The 25,680-nt window shown below is 45.6% G+C and overlaps 1 protein-coding gene across 1 annotated transcript in view; it reads left to right on the top strand.

Annotated features, from left to right (window-relative positions):
- BLVRB (biliverdin reductase B) overlaps positions 1-13,012 on the top strand; it is a 203,341-nt gene extending 190,329 nt beyond the window's left edge. Inside the window, exon 5 of the mRNA XM_069644493.1 lies at positions 12,671-13,012. Coding sequence (XP_069500594.1) covers positions 12,671-12,822 — 152 coding nt within the window. The 3' untranslated portion in view covers positions 12,823-13,012. The remainder of the gene's footprint in view (positions 1-12,670) is intronic.
- Positions 13,013-25,680: the final 12,668 nt, after the last annotated feature.

The raw sequence follows: 25,680 nt of genomic DNA, 5'->3' as shown, positions 1-25,680 counted from the left end.
GCAATGATGTTTACTATCCCCCTGACTCAGATTTTCCCAGATCATCTGCAGGTCGCTAGGGGGCTTGAACTTCCGTTGTTTGTTCCAGTGAGAGGTGCCCAGGCGTTGCAGGTTTGAGGTGTCTTCCAGTTGGAGTGGAATTATTATTGTAATTGGTTATTGGTTACATGCTTAATACCCAGAAGTTTCTAAACGCGGACCCGAGGAACAAACCAGTGTTGCTCTGCGTCGTCTTGCTTCCAAGGCGCGCATGTTACCCTTGAGCCACCCTCCCAAGATCAAGATGCAACCACTTATGGTGAAGAAATGCAGAATCCCAACAATGCAGATCACCTTAGGGCATTTCACTAGATGGAGGGCAACGAGTTCCAGTGACTGGTACTGTTTGCAGGCAACAGGGGTCATCCAGTCGCGGTCACAGCAGCTGCTCCAGGACTGGTTCCCTTGAAGGTGGGAAGCTGATATTTGGGGGGAAAGGGCAACTTAAGGAACAAGCTGGAGAGTACCAAGTTTCAGGACTTCAATTCGGAATTGTAACTGTTCTGGCGAGGTAGACCGCAAGAGAGCTGGTCAACACTACCAAAAGCTCTGAAGGGTTGGATCCTAGTAAAGGTGTTGAGGCTAGTTGGTCACACTAGTCCGGGAGCTGAAGCAACGGTCAGGGTCTCCGAAATCCAACCGAGCTTCACCGGGCTGGACACAGGTAGAGATGCTTGTCCACTTAGGATTTGTCTTCGGGTCTTCCGCAGGCTGCTCTTCAAGGGATTCTTGGCTCCAATGTAGATCTAAAAGAATAGCTACATTATTTTATGGATTCTATCCTAGCATGCAAACTTGTATTGTAGATGATTTCATCCTAGTATCCATATCTTTATTCACCAAAACATGGACCCAGGGCCGTAAATAGTGTTAATGGCATAAGCGTTAGTATTATGGACAGAAAAACACTGCCCACTGAACAGAACCAGAGAGCAGTGGGTGTATGAACGCCATGGTTGGCGTACTTCTTCAGCCTTCATTCGAACTGTTTTAATGCCACCGCAGAGGCTGGATTTGGTGTTGCTGCCAATATGACCCTCTAACTTAAAGTAAGTGAATAATGGGGTGGCCGCTGGCAGTGGGGTGTGGTAGCCCATGCCTCGCCCAGTAGCTCATCTTACACTCTGAGCCCATTTGCTATCCTGGAAAGAAGACTCCTTAGTTAGGGTGGCACATGGGACCACACATCGCCACATAATACAGGCACGCGCACGCCCTTTGAATTTATTTTTTATAGAAGGTAGTGAGTGCATAAGACAAACTCTCAGCATAGGTAATGGAGGCAAGGACCGTGCAGTCATCAACAAAAGCCTGGGACAGACCCAGGAAGGTAGACTTATACAGACTGCATTAGTAAACAAGCATTGGCAGTGCCAAAAGTTTTGGCCTTAGTGTAGGTATGGGAAAGGCACTTGCCAGGCACTGTCTCTGTGGCATTAAATGGTCATTGATGGTAGCAGGTGCAAAATGGTGCGAGTACCTAGGCATCTAATAGCAGTGCCTGGCAAATACATAATACGTATACACAAGCCAAAACTGTTGGCTTTACCAATGCTTGTTTTTAACGGGACTTCAGTGAAGGACACGAGAGTGCTTATAGACTGCCTGAAGGCAGTCCTGATTAACACATGTTTTTATTACACCAGTAGCAGGTTTACATCTCCAATTACGTCAACTCTCAGAAGACTGCTTTGAAAAAAACACTGGCAAGCACTTTGAGTGCAAAGTTTGATGGTGGTAGGGCTTGATAAAGTTAGCTCAAAGAGATCCCAGGAGGATGTGTTTTGGGTAGGGAGGGGCAGTGACTGTGTGGGAATGGCCATATAGGTTAGCATGTCAGTTTAGGCTTATAGGTGTTGCAAGTGACACCCAACAGCCCAAACTAACCAGAAAGCAAAGTACTGTGCAATGTAAAGGGCAGGCAAGATATATGACAAACTATATATACCTGACAGTGCTTATATTCTGTTTCTGCCTAAACGCACTTATAACTAGCTAGCCACATAGAACTACATTCAGGACTCTAGGAATGTTGGAGTGAGCTTGGAAGGATTTCTGAAAAATGTTTCATGAAAAATTGCTCAAAACTGCTGATCCGAAATCCAAATTCATTAGGGCCCCTATACTTGCGCGGGGTGGGGAGAGCGGGGGTGAAGGGTAAATTAGGGTTTGTGAGACTGGATAGAAAGGGCAGTAAAAAAGCCATATTCGAGGCATTTCACAGAATGATCAAAATAAAAAAAGGTACTCGGATAATTTATATTGGTGTGCATATTTAACCCCAGGTTCTGGAGTACAGTTACTTAAAGACTATAGCAGCAAGTGAGACGATTCCGTTTCTTTTCCTTGCATTACGGTGCGTGCAGGCCTGAATTTATAATGGGGATAAAATATATGGCCACAAGTCCCATAATGCAAAGGAAAAATCAGAACTGGACTAGCACCTCACGAAAGGAAAGGGGCACGTATTCACTTTTGTTAAAATGGGCACTGCCCTGGGTGTATGCTGGATGTAGACGGGCATTTGTGGTTTTATCTGGCATTAGAAATTGCAGAGAAGTACTTTTGCAGGTGGTTTACCTTCATGTCTGGTGTAGCAGTAGCACATGTGGGTGCCATATGGACCAAGCTAAAGGGAGGGAATTTCAGTGCATTTCTAAGAGAACGTGGAGTCTGGTGCTCACAGGGTTAGAAAGATGGGTTTCTTCACGGATTCCCACTAGTGAACGGACAGGGGGAGTGTATTCCCAGAATCTGGGCCAGTGTGGAATGCAAGGAAGGCACTTAAAAGAACCAAGGCCCAAGCAGAAGAAAAAAACAGCAAAAGGAAACGTGGTGATGCAATCTATTGGGTATGTTAGTGGTTCGAGGAAATTCAAGGGTGACTGGCGCTCTAGGACTGAAAGGAGACGAATCAGTGTGTGGCAGAGAACTGTCTAAAGACGAGTCTATGTACTTGTGGATTTCCAATTTTAAGGTCGCACCTAGAAGCGTCCAAGTATTTCAAAAACCTGTTTCTATCCGATGCAATGATGCACTGCAACATTTGTAATTTTACTCTATTTGCTCGGTTCCGGAAGGCCTTCAAGACACATTTGTTTAGTTAACTGGTCCTCTCCTGTGTGTCTCGTCATTAGTACTGTTGACCTTGGTGTGGGTAAGTTTTATGCGAGTACCATCTGTGCTTGGATGCAGTTCATTCTGTCAAAAGCAGGTTAAAAATTCATCAAAATATATGGGATACATTACTCACCGTAATCGTATTTCTGATGCTTGTATCTGCTTAGATTCACATGCTGTGCATAGCCCGACATCTAGTGGAAGCTGCAGAGTATTAGTTTGTTTTTCGAAACTCGAAAATGGGCGTCGACACAGGGCGTGCCAGTAATACTATCCCTAGTGTGACGTCCACTGCACCCAAGATCCCTCACGCGTCTAGGATCCTCAGATTGTATTTTTTCTGACATGAGGTAGCATGAGGAGTAGCGGGAGTACAGATAATCCAAGCAGATAGACAGAAAGGTAAGACTACAAGCAATCATGCGCCTTCTCTCGGAGGGGAGGAAGGGTGGGTCGCATGTGAATCTAAGCAGATATATGCATCAGAAATACGATTCCGGTGAGTAATGTATCCCTTCTGAGGCTTGTGGAATAACATGCTGTGCATAGATTAGCGAGCAGTACCAGAAGAAGGAGGTGGGATGTGAGAAGGGTCATGAGCAAATAAGTGTCTTAGAACCGCTTGTCCCACTTGTGTATCTGCCTTGGAATGGGTGTCAATGCAGTAATGCTGAGTAAAAGTGTGAATAGAGCTCCAAGTAGCTGCTTTGCAAATGGTGTCAAGGGGTACATTTGCAATGAAAGCCAGAGTGGCCCCAATGCCTCTAGTAGAGTTTTTTCCAGAGAGTGAGTAACACAGCTGGATACAGTTAATAATCCACTTCGAGATGGCACCTTTAGAGACGCGATTCCCCCTCTCTGCCTGTAGCTACGGAGACAAACAGTTGATCAGACCTGGTTTTATTTACATAGTAGAGGACCGCCCTACGCACATCTAGGGTGTGTAGTTTCACCTCAGCCGAGCTTTGCGGGTTCTGGAAGAAAGCCGGAAGCTCGATGGACTGGTTTACATGGAATTTTGAAATAAATTTAGGTGAGAACCTAGGGTGTGTGCGTAAAACCAGTTTGTCTTTATGGATAGTAAAGAAGGGATCCTGCACTGACAGAGCCTGAATTTCACTGACCCTTCTTATAGAAGTAATAGCTACTAAGAAGGCCGTTTTATAAGTCAGGTGTTTGAGACTGCTCTTATGCATGGGTTCGAAAGGGGGGCCCATGAGCTTGGCTAGCACCACATTAAGGTCCCACCCTGGTGGTGGGTTTGAAATAGGAGGGTGAAGTCTCTTTACTCCTTCCATGAAGGCTTTAACTACTGGTACTTTCCACCACGAAACCTTGCTATGGGAAGTGGTGTAAGCCGAGAGGGCTGCCAGGTGTACTTTCAGTGAGTTAAAAACCAATCCTGCATCTAGCGGGTGGAGCATGTATGTAACAATAGTGGAAGGAGTGCAATCAACTGGGTTGATTTGTCTACTCTGGCACCAGATAATGAACCTCTTCCATTTGTCAAAGTAACAGTGCCTTGTGTTTGGTTTCCTAGATTCCTTTAGGATGTCCATACACCTCTGTGGCAAATTGAGGTGTCCAAACTCTATGACCTCAGGAGCCATGCTGCTGGTGCACTGTTTGACCTTGTTGCTGGGACAGTAGGTTGTACCAGGCTGGAAGTTTGATGGGCTCGCACACCGCCATCCTGCGTAGGTGTGGGAACCACGGTTGTCTTGCCCACATGGGAGCAACTAGGACGAGCGTCATCGATTCCCTGTTCATCTTGTTCACCACTTTCCTGATGAGAGGAGTTGGTGGAAAAGCGTACGCAAACATCCCTGACCAGTTCATCCACAGGGCGTTCCCCTGGGAGTCTGGTTGGGGGAACCTGGATGCAAATCCTGGGCATTGTCTGTTTTCGCTTGTGGCGAATAGGTCTATAGTGGGGAAAACCCACTGAGAGAAGATATCTTCTACGACCTCTCTGTGAAGAACCCATTGGTGTTCCTCTGGGAGGGAGTCTCTGCTCAGAGCATCCGCTAGGGAATTGGGCTCCCCTGGAACATGTTGTGATGACAGGAAGATGTTCCGTCTGAGTGCCCATATCCAGATTTTCTGGGCAAGCTTGGACAGATTTGGCGAGCGGGTCCCTCCTTGCTTGTTCAGGTAGAACATGGCTGTAGTGCTGTCGGTCCGGATTTGCACTGACAGGTTTAGTAGGTGGGGCTCGAACGCCTGAAGCGCTCTGAATACTGCCCCAGAAGCTCTAGCAGGTTGATGTGGCTCTTGGCCACTGAGTGAGACCAGAGACCCTGAGCTGAGTGGTGGAGATGGTGAGCTCCCCACCCCGTCAGACATGCATCTGTAGTGACTACTGCCTGTACTTCGGGATCGTAAAAGGGTTTCCCCTGTGCAAGATTTTCTCTTGTCCACCAGTGAAGGCTTTGTACCAGTGTTGGCGAAACGACCACTAGATCGTCCCACTGACCACTTGCCTGAGACCACTGTTTCGCCAACCATTCCTGCATGGGACGCATGCGCAGGCGCGCGTGGGGGACCAGGTAAATACATGACGCCATCATGCCCAGTAAACACATTGCTTTGCGTACCGTTATTTGTTGACCGGACTGATAATGCGGAATTTGCAGTAGTATATTCCGAATTCTTTCTTCTGAAGGAAAGGTCAACCCCTCCTGGGTATCCAGGATTGCTCCTAGGAATTGTTTTGAGGTGCTTGGCACCAGGCTTGACTTCTTCTCGTTGATTGAGAAGCCTAACTCGTGGAGGAGGTCGATAGTCCTTTGAATGTTTGTCCTGGAAATTCCTGGGGTTTCCCCCGTTATGAGCCAGTCGTCCAGGTAAGGGTAGACTGGGATTGCCTCCCTGCGTAGGTGTGCAGTCGCCACCGCCAGTACCTTGGTGAATACCCTTGGTGCTGAAGCTATCCCGAAGGGCAGTACCTTGAATTGGTAGTGGCGACTGTCCACCTTGAAGCTCAAGTACTTTCTGTGCGCTGGGAACATGGAAATATGAAAATAAGCATCTTTCATATCCAAGGTTGCCATGTAATCCCCCTTTTTAAGAAGGGGGATTACCTCTTGTAGCGTGGTCATACGAAATTTTTGGGGCTTGACATACTTGTTGGCAGGCCGTAAGTCCAATACTGGGCGCATTGTCAAGTATTTCTTTGGCACAAGGAAGTAAGTTGAATAAATACCCTTGTTTACCTGGTGTCCCGGGACGAGTTCTATCACGTCCTTTTGTAGAAGAATGGCGATCTCCTCGAGGAGAATCTTCTGATGTTCTAAGGAGTGTACTCTTTGTCGTGGAGGATGGTTCCGGGGACGCTGCAGTAGCTCTATACAATATCCTGTGGATACTGTTGACAGAACCCATCTGTCTGATGTGATCCCTTCCCAAGCCTGGGTGAAGTTTGAAATGCGTCCCCCTACTGGGGTTGCGTGAGAAGGGACCCTGAACTGAGCGTCACTGCTTTGGTGGAGGCGTGCCGCCTCCCTTGCTGGGGCTGCCTCTGCCTTTACCACAACCTCTTCTATTACCTCTGCCATAACCCTGGGTAGACTGTTGGTTGTTGTTCCACGGTGTACCCTGCCCCTGGGAATAGTTAGATCCTCTTTGGGAATGTTGGCCGTGTGGGCGACAAAAATTACTATTCCCTCTCTGGTTAGGGGATTTATTGGTTAACTGGCCAAGGGATTTGAGTGTCTCGTATTCGTCCTTGGCATTTTTCAGTGCGTCTTCGACCGCCTTACCAAACAGATCGGTTTCCACCGGTTTGTCCAACAATGATGCCTGGGTTTCTGCTTTAAAACCAGACTGCCGTAACCACGCATGTCTCTTGATAACAGTGCCCTCCGCTATCAATCTGCCTGCGTTGTCCGCGGCGTCGAAGGTTGCTTTCAAAATGCAACCAGACACGGCTCTACCCTCTGCGGAAATCCGAGCTAATTGGCCCTTTAACGGTTCAGGAGCAGAGGCTATGAGTGCCACGACTTCTTCCCACTGATGGCAGTTGTAGCTGGCCAACAGGGTGGTGGAGTTAGCAATCCTTGCTTGATAGGCGGACGTTGAGGCTACCTTCCTGCGGAAACCGTATAGTTTTTTGCTCTCCTTGTCTGGAGGAGCTTCTGACGAAGACAAGGGTGTCCCAGCCCTCTTACGAGTGTTGGTGACAACTAGGGAGTCTGGCTTCAGATGTCCTCTTATATAGAGAGGGTCAGACTGTGCCACCCTGAAAAGTTTTTCAACCCTGGGATTGACTGCTCTGGTGAGGTTTGGGTTCACCAGGGACAGATCTATTCTCCGCTGAATGGATTTAAGGATAGGGATGGTCTGGGTAACAGGCCTCCTTTCTCCCACTAACTCTTCTTCGAAGTCCCTTTCCTCCTGTACACCGTGGGTGTCAATGTGGAAATGTTCTGCTGCGTGAGCGAGAACCTCATTTAGGAGGGGTTGGTTATCGACCGGGGAGTCGGTAACCGGGGCTTCGTTCTCTACCGGGGAATCTACTCTGTATGTCTCCGGGTCATCCTCTTCTTCTTCCTGGTCCTAATCATCCCCATAGTAGCCCGTCCCGGTTTGCTCTTCTATCATACCAAATTCTTGGTCTTCACAAAAGGAAGCCTCTCCCTGATACCGTGAGTATGGTCTACCGTAAGGTTGTACCTCAAAGGGTTCTGACCTCATCAGAGTTTCAAACCGGGCCTTTTTACTCGGGGGGGGGGGATGGGATCAGTAGAGCCTGAGGGTGTGGCCCCTTGTGGATCATACGAGAGGAAATGTTCTGGATTTTTATCATAAAAATCAGCCAAAGAAGACATTCTTGACATGACCCTATCTATGTCTTCACTGGACCATTTTTTGGAACTGGGAATGACTCTCTCAGCAAGTCTATGGGATTTATCTTGAGGAGCTTTGCTGGTTGTGGACCTATCAGCAGACCTGGGCTTGTCTGTCTGTTTAGGGGGGGTGGAGTGTTTCACAGGTGTGGAAGAATGTACAGGTAGTTTCTTCTGCTGTTTTCCCCCCCTTCCCGTGCGTAGAAAAATGTTTTCCCTGTCCCTTAGTTGCTCGACGCCTGGCGTCGAGGATCGGGAGAGGTGTCCCTGTCCTTCGAGCGTGGGGCCTCGCTGGCTTTAATTGCGGGCTCCGACTCCTGGAGTGTGGCCTGGGGGTGGAAGTCGTCTTCGTCTTCCGACGATCGAACTTCTGTTAGCCTAGGGAGCGAGGCACTCTTGGCAAGAGTGGATGATTGCCTGGAGTCATGTGGCAATCTTGATCGAGAGCGCCCAGAGGACACCGAATCGGACCGTTCTGTCTGTGCCTCTTTCCGAGAACTCGATGTCGTCGAGTCTCGGTTGGACTTAGTGTGTTTAGTGTGTGTAGTATGTGAAGCGCTTGTGTCGCCGGGGGTCTTCCCCATAGCCGCCCTGCCGGACGACCTTCCGAGGTCGGGGACCTGCGCTCGGCTGTCTTTCGACGCCGTAATGCCCTCGCCGTCCGAAAGTACGGCGTCGCTGCCATCGCTGAAGGTGCCCTCCACTGCCATGGCCGCCTGCCTGGCGTGGTGGGCCCAACGCTTCGTCGAACGGTCCTTAAGTGTTTTAGGTTTAAACCTACTACACGCTCTGCAGTTCGCTTCGGGGTGGTCCCTCGGCAAACAGAGATTGCACGTGGCGTGCCTGTCGACCCAAGGGTATTTGCGATTGCACTTGGGGCAGAATTGAAAAGGGGTACCCTCCATACGCACCTTGAGGCAGCGGGCTGTTAAGTGTAGGAAATGTATAAGGTGTACCTATATACCAAGAGTGTAGAGTATGTACCACCCCCCACTCTCCCTACTTGCAGGGCCGAGGCCAGCGGCCTACCAGGCCCGGGCCGAGGCCCAAATCCGTCGTGCAGCAGCCGACGGTCGATTTCTTCTCCAGCCGGCGTCTAGTGTCGAAGTTCGACGTTGGGGTGGGGAAGGATGTCAATAGAATATTATTTTAAATTTTAGCAAAAGTATGGCTAAGGCCAGGGGACTCTGCAAAATGATTCCGACCAGTATGGCGGAAAAAATCAATCTGAGGATCCTAGACGCGTGAGGGATCTTGGGTACAGTGGACGTCACACTAGGGATAGTATTACTGGCACGCCCTGTGTCGACGCCCATTTTCGAGTTTCGAAAAACAAACTGTAATACTCCGCAGCTTCCACTAGATGTCGGCCTATGCACAGCATGTGATCTAAGCAGATTCCACAAGCCTCAGAAATATATATATATATAATATGGGAAGGGTATATTTACGTTCTGGGGGCGGTGGGAGGAGGGGTCATTAAATGGTGTTGGCAGAGACCATACGAGGTGCCCAGGTGCAATGGAATAGTGAGCGGTGGAAGAGGTTCTGTCCAGCACACGGTAAAGAAGATCGACTGTGTCTCTGCTGATGCTAGTACAGTGTGGGGATATTCCTAAGAACATTTCACAAGGTCCAACCAACCCGTGCGTCCAGGGATGAATAACAGCAAGAAAGTCTTTTTATTCAAAAGTAAACTAGGAAGGAGGAGAGCCAAAAGCAGTCAGCTGCTTGGACGGCAAGGTAGCTCAGTGCCTGGTATTACAAGTGGCCACCATTTCCAGTCCCGCACTTCAGGCTGATATTATGCTGGAGGAGAGCAGATACAATCCCAGCTCACGTAAACAAGCCAATGGCGAAATCTGGTGATTCTAGGCCTGTGCGCGTAACCTTGAAGTCGGGAACATCAATTAAAAAAAAACTTGTAAAGGAAAGATTTATGAAATACCTGGAAACCTTAGGATTACTAGTTCAACAGCATCATTACACCCTTGGGTACAATTCAAAAATGTAACTTTTCACAAATTAAAAAGAAAGTAAAACCAGACGTGAAAAGGAGAAAAAAAAAAAAAAGGAAAAACAGTATTACACATCATGTAAAATGACAAAAAATAGTTTATATTTATTTATGATGCTGGGTTTATTACAAACCTTTCACCTTTTCCATCACAGATGCATACAAACAATTTTTATTATTCAATCTCATTCATATTTCCATTATAACACTGTTAATAAATAGTTCACATGTTTTTATCCCAAATTATCAATATTTCCAACCTTTAAAAATTTTCTCCATTGCTCAACTTCATAAAAGCTTCATTTAAAAATGTTATCAAAGCGAAAATCATCGAAAAATTGTCACTGATATAACCACCATTCCTCTGCATTAAGAGAACTCCTCAACAATGAATATTCCCAAATAAATTGTTCTCATAACCATCAAACCTGGCCAATGCAACAAGATGTGCTTTAATGTCGCCAACCTATCCTTCCCCTTTTATAACAGAACCTACAACAGGAGACTGCTTCCACTTGTTTTCGAGCAGTTTGAACTTCCCCAGTTGGATATAAATTAATTTGGAACCTCATAAATTGATAACGGTAATGTGAGCTAGGAAATTTAATTGGATATGTCGGTAGCACATTACAAGCTCTTACTTCATTATTTAAAAGTGAGAACAGCTTGTATTTTTTTCTGTCTGTTGGGTTTCTATCCAATCCAGGTGACAAAGCTTCTGTTTTACTGCACCTGTATTCATCTCCAACACCTCTATTGTGGTTTCCGAATTAGCTAAGATGTCCATACATTTACATTTCCAATGGTCTGTTGGCCAGAGGCTTCCCTTACACGCCACCTTTTTTCAATAGCTCAAACGGGAGTTCAGGGTTAGCCATTATACATTTTCGAAACAAAGAAAGACTTTCATATCACTACTGCATACATTGATATTAACCCAAGTTCATGTCTTATGATAGCTATTGGGACTCCTTTAGGGATGTGTCAAACTCTCCTCCAAAAAATGTCCTCTTATCCAGCCCAAATTTGCCATGGAAAACATAAGGAGGCCTCTGTCCCATATGTAAGGATTGACACTAGTTTCAATTTTATCAAGTCAACACCGGGAAGATGGTAAAACTTCCATATCTCTTATGTATTAAAGACAAAAAAAAAGAAACTGAGAAGAAAAACAAAAAAGTAAAATCAGCAATTAAAAACACTTTGTACAAAATATTTTGACTTTGTGAGTAAGGACTCCTATCAAGATAGATGTGGTCTACCGGTATTTCATAAACAAACCCATTATTTTTTAAGAAATGTGTGAGTTTGCTGAATACAGGACAGGTGTGATGTTAAGTTGGGTTCCTGGCAAAGTACGACACTGACGCCAGTGTAGGAACAGGAACCATCTTTACTAAGCTCCAGCCCTGGATCCAGGGTACAGGAATACATTTAGGCCACATCAGGTAAGTTACTAGGACAGAACATCCACCAGCATCCTCTCAGCCAACCCATCTTCTCAACTGCACATTCGCAGACCCATTCAGAACATACCATTCTCACACACAGCATTACATGCCAGTCACTCCTAGCATTCCATGCATACAGGGCAGGGTGCAGGGAAAGACAAGACACACCATAGCTGGAACTCAGTAAAGAGGTTTCCTGTTCCTACACTGGTGTCAGTGTCATGCTTGGCTAGGAACCCAATTTAACAATGGCTAGTGAAGGTTCAGATTACAGGATGACACCTGGTGGAGAGCAAATAGACCTGCACTGATATCTAGTGGCCAGTGTATGGCAGTGACTGACATTGTCAAACAGCCTAGCAACTGGGGCCCTGAATGAGAATTGGATATGGCATTAATTGAGGTACCAGAACAGGGAGGGAGAAGAGGGACAGGCACTGATATACCTTATGGGCAAAAGGAATATTGTATTTCCAGTGTTCTGTGATGTAGTCATGCATGCTTCCTCCCTGTTGTCACAGCAGAATCTGTCTCTGCTCTAGAATGGAGTCTGATGGAACATAGTGATAAAGAAGGCATATTGGCGGAGAGGGCCGGTAATATGTTGTTTAACAGTACATGCAGCACTGGGCTTGCATTAGGGTGCTCATAGTTATTTTTAAGGGAAATTGTGGCTGTGAATTATGCACATGCTCAAATTCCATTTAAAAAGTACAAACAAAGATGGCCATCGCCGAAATCGGTGAAAGGAGTAAGTCCCTGGACTATTTTCATGGCAGCCATCTCTAGAGAAGACGGAGTAGGGGAAGAAGGCCGTTGCTGAGGGATAAGTGGAGCTTGGGGGAGTGGGAGAGATGAGGAAACTGGGCGGAGGTACAAGAGGAGGGTGTGCATATTGTGTGGATGGAGACCACCACATGACAGACCCAGGAGAGGAGCCGTGGCTCGGAACGCAGCAGTTATTGGTGAATTATGTCCATGTTCCTGGCCACCTGATTGGTCACTGTTTCCCCCTTGGGTCCTAATGAGAAAGAAAAGGTGCCTACTAAGTGAACTATTGAACCACAAAGTAGCCAACTTGTGGTGTACTGTGGAGTCGTGCAGTGTGTACTGGAGTCTAGAAAGAGCAATAAAACGATGAACAACAATGGTACATTGCTAACTATCACTATTGTGTCCCCATTTCCCTTTCTTAGGAGACAAGCCTCTAACAGGAGCATATACTGTTACTGTTGATTCCCGAGGTGGAAATGTCATCTCCAAGGATGATTTGGCTCACTTCTTCCTCAAGTGTCTGACGACGTCGGAGTACGATGGCAAACGTGTCACAATCTCAAAGGACTATTGAGACGTTTGATGCAGCATCCGGCTTCAGAGTCTCAACAGCCCAGAGGCATCAGTTGCCACATACTTGTACTTTTATGGTCAACTTATTACTGACTTAAACTTTACACAGATTGTATTCCTCTTTTACCTTTTACAGATATTCTAGCAGGACTAATTTCAATAAAATGCCACCAATGCTGGTCTTGCCAGAACATGATTGCATGTTTTTGCTTTTTCTTCTGTTGCATTCATTTACTTTTAATTGGTTTTTTATAACACGCCTAATTCCGTGCCTGAGTTTGGTTTCTAATCATGGATCTGGGATGCAAACCTCTGTTGGTCTGCAGAGCCTTGCTTCCAAGACCAGCACGTTGCCCCTGTTCCATCCATTAAACAATCTTCTAGATGAGCTGCTAGGGCAGTTACAGATGTAGCTAGCTGAAATGTAGTGCAGCTATGCGGTTTTGCTGTGCATGTATCAAGTGGGGGGCGTGTGTGTGTACTTTTTATTTTTAGTATGCATCCATTGTAAGGTTGGAAACATGTCTTTCAATAACCTTCTATCACTGTTGACCATTTCGTTTTCCTTCCAGGTCAACAGGCCACAAACCATGCCCGCCTCACTAACAATTGGCAAATTGATCATTTACTCTTGCAAGGGAAAGAAATAAATGGTGTGCTCTGTGCATATGGAGAACTTGCATTCATGCCAAGAGCAAGTGGCTGCTATACCTAGTAGCTTGCAACTGTTCATCTGACATTCAGTTCATTTAGTTTAAAGGGAAACTCTTATCTGCCGATCGAAATGTAGTGGAACACCATGCGCTTTTCAATTGTGGGTTCAGAGTCTAGATAAGCCTGCATTTATTTTTCCATTTTGTTTTGAAGAAAACGACTGCCATTCCCTGTGCCCACGCTACTGTCTCTTTTAGCCAAACAAAGAGAAACGGAATGGCAAGGTAGAGCCGCTGGGTCGGCCCTCTAGTAGGCGGAAGCACTTTTGAGTGGTAAAACAGAATGACAGCTAGAAAGTGTCTAATCTGGGGAGGAAGCCAAAGCCTCCAAACAGCACAGGATAATTGATAAAATCTGGAGTTCTGAAAAACCTATTGATCATGAATCAACCGGGTAAGAGTCTGGTAGCAACCATGGAGAGCAGAAGAGCTGTGAGCCACCCCGATCATGTCGCCGACCATTTATATATTCTGCACGGACTTGTGACCAGGGACGTCATTTAGGGGTTGGCAAGGGTCCCAACTGCGACCGCTGTGGTCTCCCTTTCTTCTTTTTAGTGCAAGCTCGTGGGCTGTGGCCAGCACCATGTAGCTCTTTGCTTCTGGAGTGGCTGGCTATCTTGTTCAGACCTCTTACAGTAAAATGAACACGGGCTCCACAAGTCTAACACTTTCAGCAGTGACCCTAAATAAGAAAGAATAGGAATACCAAATAATGTGTCTTTCTGTAATTCTATACAATAATTGCTACTCATTAAAGGTTTATTTCAGGCACACTTCAGGGGGTTAGTCACTGAATTAGTCTTAACTACCTCAATTCAGCCTTTCGTCCTTCTGAGGTCCATAAATGAGTAGCAACACAGGATGGGTGATATTGTATGTATATTTTATTCTATTTAAAGCGCCTAAGCGTAAGTGCTATGTAATAACACATTATCATTTGGCCATGGACGTCTGCTTGCAATCACAGTAATTTGGTAACATGGCCTATATACACTGATCTTAATGATACATATGGTGATCCATTATTGTATGACATGTATATCACATTATAGTGATATCGTAACCACATTTTTCGTAGTGTATTTTGGAACAATGCTATGTGATGCCCCTTCTTGTTTTGTCAAGGGGCAAAAGGTCTTATTCCATCGCTTCAGGGTGGGGTCAAATGGCATCCCTGCCTGTGATGTCATCAGAGGTCAAGGGTCGTGTGGTGTCACTTCCGCTACCCCTGGCATTTTGGTGAAATGACGTCCCTGCTTGTGACAAGGAGCATGTGCACCACTTACCAACCAGAGTTGCACAGGTAAGTTAATCGAACACCCGATTAGCGAATCCCGTTAAGCATACCTTCTACGGCTGAGTATTTTATTCCAGTTTGAATAAAACATCTACTTTTGATGCTGGAAAACTGAGCTAAGCAATGCGGGGAGTGGAGGAGGAGGGGGGGGTCATCCAACGGCCACTTGCATCACTGGCAATGTCGATCATTTTGTACCAAAACTTGCTCCCAGTACACAGCAACTTAAGATCATATATGTCCATAAAATCATGTAATGGATTGTGGCAAAGCTGCGTAGACCATTATCTGACCCCAGCTTTTCAACAAACATGCGTTAATGTAATGCACTCCCATTTTAAGGCATGCAGCACTGTTTTTTCATTTATTAATGTTTTAAGAACAGTGTAGTCTTGACAGTCTACCTGTCAGGCTTCTGGTACTGGCAGGCTAGGTGGTGGTGGCATGGCAACTAACACTGCTCATTGGCTGGGAAGTTCTTGAGACTAGTACGCTGGCTGGTGTGTTTTTGATCCACATATCAGATAAAGGGAACCCCCATGCAATATTAGTATGGAATGTTTTTTTTAATGCAAATTGCAACTTCTCAGTGCTATCTTTTCAGCTTTGCAGTGTCGCTTAATTTTTGCCACTATGGCTACAAGAGGGACCGAAACCCATTACCCTGTACAAATGTTGTAGTGCTGGGCTTAGATGCCCTCATTGGGGCATTTAAAGTGGACTTACCCCCCCCCCACACTCCGGCCAATCCTCCTTGTTGGGATGCATGCCCAGCTCCTCTGCCCCCTCTTCCCCCCCACCCAGCAGTTTAGATGTATAGCAATACTTAGGAGTTTGTGTTAATATGAACATGAGGTGGTAGGAGTTTGTGTTAATATGAACGTGAGGTGGCAGGGGGGAAGGGGAGATGTGGACACAAGGGACGATAGAATGCAGAAGCACGTAGTTAGTGCAGAATTTGTACACATTCAGAATTCTAAGTGGTGAAATATGCTGAACTGCCGCAGTCTTGGAAGCTAGGCCCAGAATGGCCAGCACCCAGTACCAGGGAATGATGGATGTAGGCCCCAACACTAATGCACTCTCCCATCCCCATCTCAGGCAGTAGACTAGAAGGTCACTCTACCAATAAAGACACATCCTTTCATTGTTTTACACTGCAGGCCCACGTAAATTGAAAGGAAATGTGAACAATGAAACATGGGTAGGGTTGCGCTTGTCCCTGAAGGACGATCTCAGATGCCAAGGGGGGAGGGACCACAAGTAGAAGGCCATGTGATTTCTACTGTAAGGTGCGCAGTGTGAGAGTAACACATTTAGGCCAACGATGGGGAGGACGCCGGAGTGTCTGGGATCGAAAGTAGCTCCTCGCATTTCAGAGCGCTTTCTTGACCTCGAGAGTATCCACTGAACTCCATGTTTTATTACCAGATGCACATCACGTGGTTGATATGTGGGGAGAGAAGCTGTCTTAGCTAATGAACCAATTGTGTTGAGGGTTCAAAATCAGGAAGGCCGAGGACCACGTGGATGAAGATTGACATAAGCAAGTGTATCCAATCACTTTGTTTTCACTAAAGACCAGACTATATGTATATAAAGGCCCACCAATGAGAATGAGGAGAGACTACTGTGCATTGTTTGTGTCACGAGTGATGCTGCTGCCCATTAAAGTGTCCTGCTTGCTTTGAACTAATCAGTGTGCTCTTTGACAGTAGGGTACGAATGTTCCTGCTGACGAGTATTATTTATTTTGAGAATTAAAACTTTGTTATCCTTCCAAAAGGTGTATCAAACTTTTCCCCCTAGAGCAGTGGCCTTTAAACGTTTTTGGCCTGGGCCCCCCCCTGAGCAGAATTTGGGCAGGCCGCCCCCCCTAAAATTCCAAATATACAGTATGTACAAATGGCGAATAACTATGGCTTGCCATCATCGCACCCTACTCCCAGTATAGTCCCTGGGCTCCCCCACCTGCTCCCATCGCAGTCGCTGGGCTCCCTCATCCCACTCCTAACCAGTCCTATGGCTCTCCCCAACCCATCGCAGACCCTGGGCTCTCCCCACCCTGCTCCCACACCTATCACATGTCTCCCATCCATCCTGCTCCCACTACAGTCCCTGGGCTCCCCCTGCCCCTTTGCCAACACCGTACGAGGGACAGGGGCGGCTGGTGAATTTTTTAAGTGGAGGGGCATAAATATTTCCCCCAGAAAATGCTATAGCGACCGAGCGCAGCGAGTGAGCCTGAACCAATCAGGGGGGGGGGGTTCTACAGGGTTTCCCCCACCCCCATGAATTTTTTTTTTAAATAATGGGTACAAATTTTGCATTGTAGAGCATACATAAAAAATGGGTAAAAAGCCAAACAGCTTGCAATTGGTGCTGGGGGGCACAGGGAGCAGGCATGACATATTCTATTTGACATCTATGATAGATGTCCAGTAAAAATATACCGTCCCTGTCCCCTGGACCCAACTGGGCCTAACGCAATCAGCATGGTTATGTGTGTATGCAAGGCGCTGGGGTGCCAAGGGGGAATGCATGGTATTTTTGACTTGACATCTATAACAGATGTCCAGTAAGAAGAATACCATCCCTGTCCCCTGGGCTCCACAGCGCCTCAGGAGAGCGGATTTTTGCAGGTGGGTAGGGGGATTGTGCAACAAAGGCATTTAGAGCCCAGAATGAAATGTGAATGTTAAAATACATGTTTGTACACAAAAGGAGAGACGGTGCACAACCTTTAGTCTATCAAATTACTCATCTGTCTAAGCGAAGATGATTAGTATTGACCCATACCGATTAGTCCTGACAAAATGGACTAGGTTTGTAATGCAAATTTATAGAATAAATCATTTTAATTTTTCATATTCAAATTCAATAAAACATTGTTAAAACAACTTTTTAAAACACATATCACCCAGGATTATAACCCACATGGAGGGTATAACACCAATAAATTGGATCAAATATGCCACAAAATTACAACATAGAAAATCACAGACACATGACAATTGACATCCACTATACATTAAACAAAGAACTTTCTTCATGGGAGAGAACCTTTTTGTATCAGTTTTCACCACCATGCAATCCTTAGTACAGAGCAAATCGATCCAAAATTGGGGATCACCTACAAAGGATAACAACCAATACCAATATTTCAGACAGTGAGCCATAAGATTATCCTAAACCAAAATACCCTTAGATACCATCCTATTGAAGTCAAAAGGGCTCAGACAACAGGTCTCAAATAGACCTGCCCTATAAAAAAACAAGACTTCTATACCTCTACGTGTGATAGTAAATAGCGCTAAAAGACTCGATCCAATCGAATAGAGTAAAACTTCTCAAGTCAAGTTTATTTTAGTAGCTGGGTGCTCCAAGTCACCCTCCTGGTTCCAAAATCTGTACATCAAAATAAACACAAACAGAACATGTAATGACTAACCAAAGCACCACACATGTACAATCATTAAATCCTAAACAGCAGGAATTTACATCACCACGTATCCCAACTAGAACACCTTATATTTAAGTGAGACTAAGCTACTACCAGTGACAGCCACATATTGCCAAAACCGTGATACATCCCCATTTGTGTGCCATCACCTTTTCAACAATAAAAATATATTACCTCTAGTCTCCACTACGACAACGGCCTCAAAGTATCACAGTAGTATCATAATATGACTCTTATGTATGCCCAGGGTGCTTGCAGCATTATCTCAATGCTAGAATGGAAAATGTACACACAATCGATCACTCGATATGAAAGTACGTGACAGTTCCCCTAAAATGCTCCCCGGCAATGCCCATTACCTTTCGTGTTAAGCAGGAACCACTTCTTCTGTCTCCGATCACCGCGGGTCTAACTAAACGCGGCGCTGTATTTACACGCCCGCTCGCGCCTCCACCCAGAAGTAAACAACGGACACCAAATACGGACTCGTCTTTCCATGTACACTCGTGTCTTAACATGGACACAAAAAACGGACTACCGCTATACAGGGTGGCCGGCCCCAACATTGACAAAGGACTCTGTGTCTCTGCATACTCCATAACCCCTACATGCCTATACTTAAATTGAATGACATCAAATTGTAATAGTTCAAGAGACCAGACGGATGAGCCAAAATAGGTTTACAGCGGGGCATTAGTGACTTTGTGTATAATGAAATGTTAAAATAAAAACACCTACCCACATTAGAGACAGAGAATTCTTGCGTGCTCAGTCATGTCTGTCACTGCGGACCAAGAAGAGGAACCCTTGGTGGGCACGGAGATGGGCGACCAACCTTTTATTTTTATGGTGGACACAGGCGCCACCAAATCATGCATTAAAGAGGGTCTTTTTCTGTATCAGGCGAGATCATGGACATGCAGGGCTTCTCTGGGGCAGTGAAAATGTTTCCTTGTACAGAAGAATTGGCCATCAAGGTTGGGGGCGGCAAGACAGTGCAAGGTCCCTTGCTGTTTTCAGAAACCTCCCCCATCAACCTGTTGGGACGGGATGTGCTCAGTAATCTGAACATGACCATCTTGTTTAAAGTTAGAGGGGTGGTGGGTTTTACTCTGTTCATGCCGTAGGGAGTGAGTTAGCTTCCCAAGGAGTGCCTATACACCCAGATTTGTTTATTTATAGGGCGCAATTATTATGCTGGACATTGAAGGGGTGTTAGTGTCGAAGACCAGAATTGTTTTGATAGGGATAGAACCTGAGGTGGTGTAGTGGTGCATTGTTGCCAATGCGCCCCTGGCCAAGCCGTTAAAAGGAATTGACTGACTCTTGATGTGTTTGATGATGACAAAGGAAATAGTACTAGCAATATTTGTTCCCTGTGAAATAATCTGTCATGATTGCAGTAAGTGAGCACAGTTCCCATTCAGGCATGCAGGAGAAGCAAGGGACAACACATCAGTCAGCAGGTCACAAGTGGGTACAAGCCTGGCAAACATGGCATCTGTACATTTCATAGCATATGCTCCCATAGTCTCTCATAGTGCTTACAGTGGTTTTATACACTAAACATGGCCACCACCAGATCCATTGATAATTTACAGCACACACTATACATATTGCAGAGGGAGCTACTTAAGCCCCGCCTCTGCTGGAGCGCTTGCTTCACGTCTGCTCCGCTGACAGTGGGTAACGCTACCGACGCCTCTCCTCACAGAACCTTTCAAAGGAGAAATCTGAGACATCATTTTTTACCGAAATAAACAGAATTCCATAGTCCTAAAAAAGACTTACCGAAGCAGTTCTTCAGTCAGCTGTGTTCGTTCATAGCCGCAGCATCTTCTGTTAGAAGTTCTCTTACAGCCGCAGCATCTTCAAGCAGCAGTCTTCGTTCGCAGTCGCAGTACCTTCAGTCAGAAATTTCCTCCGCATCTTCCGAAGATATTTTTCCTCAGCTTTCCGAAAACCTAAAGACAAAAGGTATTTAATTAATGAACAAACTTAATAGAAAATAAGATTAAATAAGTTTACGTACCTGAAGTTTCTTCAGGTTTTCACTGCTCAGTTTTTAACACGCTATTCCTTGAAGGCTGCAGTTACTCAGTATTGGCAAACTCACATTTGTTAAATGTTTCTTCATCCCGAGTAACGTTGCGGCTATTCCGCAGCCATTAGCCTTTCCGAATTCCAAGAACCTGCAAAAACAAGGGAAAATATTAGAAAGAGCGATCTCTCCAACATAGGGACTAATCTTAAAGATTATAATATTTTCTCCAGTTACTTACCCAAGATAAATCCTGGAAAAGCAAAGACATTATAAAGACAAGAGTCTATTGAACACCTCAGCCCTCCAAGTTTAAAGTTTCTTCATTTCAACGCGCCCCTGTAGAATAACAGGATGGAGACCTCCACAAAACATAAACACAGGTGAGAAGGGAAGGTTTTCCAAAAGTACACAGCTATACAGTAATTTCTCAGAGGTTGGATACTATAGCAGTTCTATTGTTTACACAGAAAAGGAATCCTAAACGTGGCCAAGTAACAGGTCCACAGGCTGAGAAGGCATTACGCTTCTGAGGAGTCAAGGTGAGCATTACATAATCTCCATGTTTGTGGCAGGAAGTGTCCCTTCATTTAAACAAGAAGACTTGGCACAGGTCCCAGATGTTCTATGGACAACTAATCCCCATGATGTAGGTCTTCAAACCAGGTGCAGTACTGCCCCGAGTGAAGCAGTATCCATGTTCAAAGGAGGCAGTGGAAGGAATAAATGGCACCATTAACCCACTTTTACACCAAGCGATTATTGTATCTTCCAATTCGCCCAGTAATACAGCCATATAAATTCCAAGAGACCTCTGGTCACCTGTTTAATATTCGATTCAAAAGTTCTACAACTACTTGTAACAGCACCTCGATGCCCCTGGGCTGCAAGTGCACTATACAAATGCAAATAAATAAATAAATAAAAATATACCCTTTAAAAAAAATCGTACGGGTCCAGTTGGAGAAAGATTCAGGATTTGCACCCTTTGAATGACATAGTACAGGCAGAATTTCCAGTTGTCCCGAACCCTGTGACAATATTATGCAACATACACATAACCACTACCTACTTCACTGTCATTGATTAAAAAACAATGTTCTTTTTGGTGCCCCTACATCCAGATTCCCAGTATGTCAGTCATTACCGATGGTGGGAGGAGATTCCAACGTACAAGGTTGCCCTAGGGCTATTGTGAGTCGCTCAGTATTTTCAACATGCAGAACTGGGTAACATACATGTGTGCAGCACTATTATTCAGCACAAGGATGATTTGCCGTACAAGCGAACATCAATTCAGAGCAGAATCTATCACTCTTTTGAAATTGCTAGCTGATAAGAGGTACAAAGTGCACAGGGAAAAATTAAAGTATTGCCAGCAGGAAGTTTAATACCTAGGTCGGCCCATTTCTGTTCAAGGGAAAAGAATAACACCTGAATGCGCAGCTGCTGTGTGAAACACGCCTCAGCCAATGACAGGAATGACAGGCAAAGGTTTCTGGGGCTATACAACTACTGCAGAGCCTGGATCTTCGACTACACCACTTATACATGACCATTGCTGCAGGTGCCCAAAGAGGCTCAAAAGGCAAAAAGCATTATTGCGTGGCAGAGAGGGCATGCTCATTGGCTTCAATGAGCTAAAAGAAGTGATTGTCACAGCCTGAGTGTTGGCCGCCCCTGACTACCCAGGAATCCTATCTCGTTTCATACTGTGACTGCCAAATGATGACATCTGTATTGACACAGAAGAGCACAATGGGACAGACGCCCTCAGCCTATTATGGTGGTATGCTGGGCTCGGTCATGCAGGGCCAGTTTCCATGTGGGAAAGCCCTCTCTGCAGCTGCATTTGCCATAGAGAAGTCTGTGATGATCACCATGGGGTGCTCAGTGACTCTGTACATAGATCATGCCATTTTTGCTATTCTAGAGAGATCTAAATCCATGTTGACTATGCAGCACGCATCAGCATATGTGATTATATCGTCTAGTCCCATTATTCGTAAATAGTACGATGTAAAACAGTGAATCCTGCAACCTTTTTGACTGATCAGGTCACTGAAAATGACAAAGTACATGACTGTGCCACTTATGCGGGACCAGATGATGACACCCCAAAAGCCTGTAACTATGCCCTGGATGAGGGAGAGGTGTTCTTTGTTCATGGGTCAGTAACAATTGACCAAGAAACAGGGAGAAGGCATACAGGTGCAGCTGTGGCTCACCTACTGGATGGAGAGTATGAGACACTAGAACAGAAAAGGTTGCCCATGAATTAATTGGCCATGGCAGATTAACTGATTGCATTAATAGAGGCCCTGGAAGCATCCCAGGGGTAAAGAGTGACAATTTACTACCATTCGGCATATGTCACTACAACAGTACATTCTGATTTGGCTCGATGGAAGAGGAGTGGATTTAAAAGAGCAGATGGGTACCCCGTGCAGCATGCTGCCTTGCTAAACAGACTGATATATGCCACATCTTGGCCCACGTTAGTGGCAGTGGTGAAGTGTGCTGCCCACACTAACAACACTGATAACATTTCTCTCAGGAACGCCACAGCGGACACATCGGCCAAACATATAGCCTGCCTCCCCATACCTGACATAGCAGAATATCCTGAAATTGCAGATATGCAAGTACAGTTGCCACCACCATACATGTCTTTACCAACTACTAAAATAATTGAGTTACAGGGGGTGAGCTCCACAAGATGAGAAATTGTTGTGGCAGAAGAGAGGGTGTGCACAATCCCCATCTAATATAGTGTGGAGACATGGTACTACAGGTAAGGTGGTAATGCCCTACGAGTTGATGCTTGTTGCATTTGAGCAGCCCCATTATCCTTCTCATATGTCCAAACAACATATCGCTGTAGACATACAGGAGGACTGGTTTGTCCCCAATATGCAAAAGCTGCTGAATGTTTTTATTTTCAACTGCACAGTGTGTCAAATTTATAGTTCTGGGCAAACACTCTAGACAATAAAAGGCACTTTGCCCCACCCTTCTGCCCGTTCTAGGGGGCTACACATAGACTATGCTGACATGGGGTAACGGCGCAACACATACCAATATCTCATTGTGGTGGTATGCCCAATGCAGTTATGTGTTGAGCTCAGAAAGTACTAGGTCTGCAGTTTGCCCTTCACCATGTTCAGCTTGTGGACACATCCCTGTAAGGATCACCATTTATTGTCCCGTGAGATAGTAGCTGGCCAGCATGTGCATACACCAGTCTCCCCCAATTAGGAGTGGTTCCGATGCTCACAGAGCTGCATCCATCCTGGGGAATGAATTTAAACAGTATCTGTCTGTGTTGATGCGCTCAATTAAACGTATCTCGCAACAGACAGCTCCATGGTGGGCAGAAGATGTCACCAGTGCTACACCAGAGTTTGCAAGCTCGCCACCTACTCGGCTGTTGCCTGGAGAAAAGGCATATGGTCAGAACATTGTCTGCAGGTGGAGTGAGCCCCTGTACAACGGGCCGTTCACAGTCGTGTATGCAGCACTCCATTTTGCGGTCAAGGTAAAGGAGCTGCGCTTTTGTGTGCACCTTTTGGATGTCTGACGGGCCCCCCATCCTGCTCCCCTGCATCTGATGTAATGCCAGCAGTCACTGAACAATAGTCTGGTTTTTCTCTAATAATGTATGAACTGTTGGTTATGTGCTAAGGGAACACACATTTTACGAAAAGGAAGAAAGTGGCCCTGAAGGGCTTCTGCATATATGCTTTCTTTTTTTCCAGCACAGCAAGCATAACTCATCGGTGCAACGCACCGTCAGCGCCCTCAAACCTGAAAATGAATAACGTTGATCAATACTTATTGGTACAAATATTTCCTTTCCTGCACTGTCAAGAATGTACAGCACTTTTAAAAGCACTACAGGCCTGTATTATTGCCATTCTGATTGCATTATGTTCATAATAGGTGATTATATGTGTGGGTTTTCTTTTTGGATTGACAATGTACATAAGTAGTGTTTTTTTATGGTGGAGGCATATAAAGGGGGGGTTGTGTAGATGTGGAAGGGAATTTAACGACAGGAATGTTTTCTGAATGATCACTTCAAGCACAACCAACAAGTACTGTTATAGTGTTACGTAGACTGAGAAGATAAGTGGGTACCAGAAGGAAATATGATGAATACAGGGGTCTTGGTCTAGGTACAATGGAGGATGTGCGCCATCCTGAATTTAGTAACGTGGTACAATGACATGCGCTCAGTGGGGAAAGCAAGGGCAAATGGGAGCTGCTATATTTGCTCATTGATTTCCCCGCCCCACGTATCAGGGGAACCCAAGATGTTAGTACCCCAGGAAACATCGTCTTAAGATGCTCAGTGCTTAATCTAACATTGTCGAGTGTGGAGCCTGTCCCAGGCGCGTGGAATACGACTCATGTTAACGGACAAACACAGTGAAAGGTGTGCCAAGAACATTAAAGACCTGCAGTGCATGACGTGTCCGCTCATAAAGATGGACGGTGTATTGTTTGTATCCAATGGGAAGGAGCAGTGGTTAGATGCACAGATGGGGGCCTGGCAGGGTTCGACTAAGTGATATGGGAAGTTAACAACTTGTGCCATGACATCCCGATGGTACACGTTTCTAAGCTGACATGGATCAAAGCAAAGGAAACTCCAGTAAAGATGCAAATGCAGGAAGAATACCAGGTGTGCTTTCAAGGTGTTGGAACTGTTCCTGTAGGAAAAAATAAATGCAATAAGACTGTGTACATTCCAGATCTCAACAAGGGTACTGCAGCACTCATGGACATGTACTGGATTTGCCGTCAGCAGGTGTTCCTGCACCTCCCACAATCATGGAGAGGCGCATGCTCATTGGCTACCCTGCATTCACCCTGCATTCACCCATCCTTGTGGTTCTTGAGGTTCACCTAGTTGTAGCACCAAATACTGGCACAATAAAACCTGAACATGGACCCATCCCCTGCAAGCTAGAAGAAATAAGCGCTTGCACAGAAGACAGAAGAGGCACTCTAACTACTTGACTGAAGATCCAAATTGCTGAAAGAAATCCCTGATAAACATTAGCTGTATAACAAATCTGAGGTCTTCTTTGAGTCAATATTGTAACTAGGGGTCGACGCTGCAGCAAATGCAAAGTAGCTGCAGATAGTGAGGTGGGAGGTGATCCAATTGAACAATGATACAGAGCAAGGACTAAATGCAATCAAGAGTGAAATGAGGGCCATCAGGTTGATGACGCTTCAGAACTGCTATGTTCTCGACCCGCTGACAGCCATGGAAGGGGGGGTCTGTAAAATAATTGGACTATCATGTTGCACTTGCATATGTCCAAATAATG

The sequence above is a fragment of the Ambystoma mexicanum genome, chromosome 2p (genome assembly GCF_040938575.1).
Source record: "Ambystoma mexicanum isolate Mex_15411 chromosome 2p, UKY_AmexF1_1, whole genome shotgun sequence".
NCBI lineage: Eukaryota > Metazoa > Chordata > Amphibia > Caudata > Ambystomatidae > Ambystoma > Ambystoma mexicanum.
The sequence above is the reverse complement of the archived record's forward strand: the minus strand, read 5'-3'. Positions and strand labels throughout refer to the sequence as shown.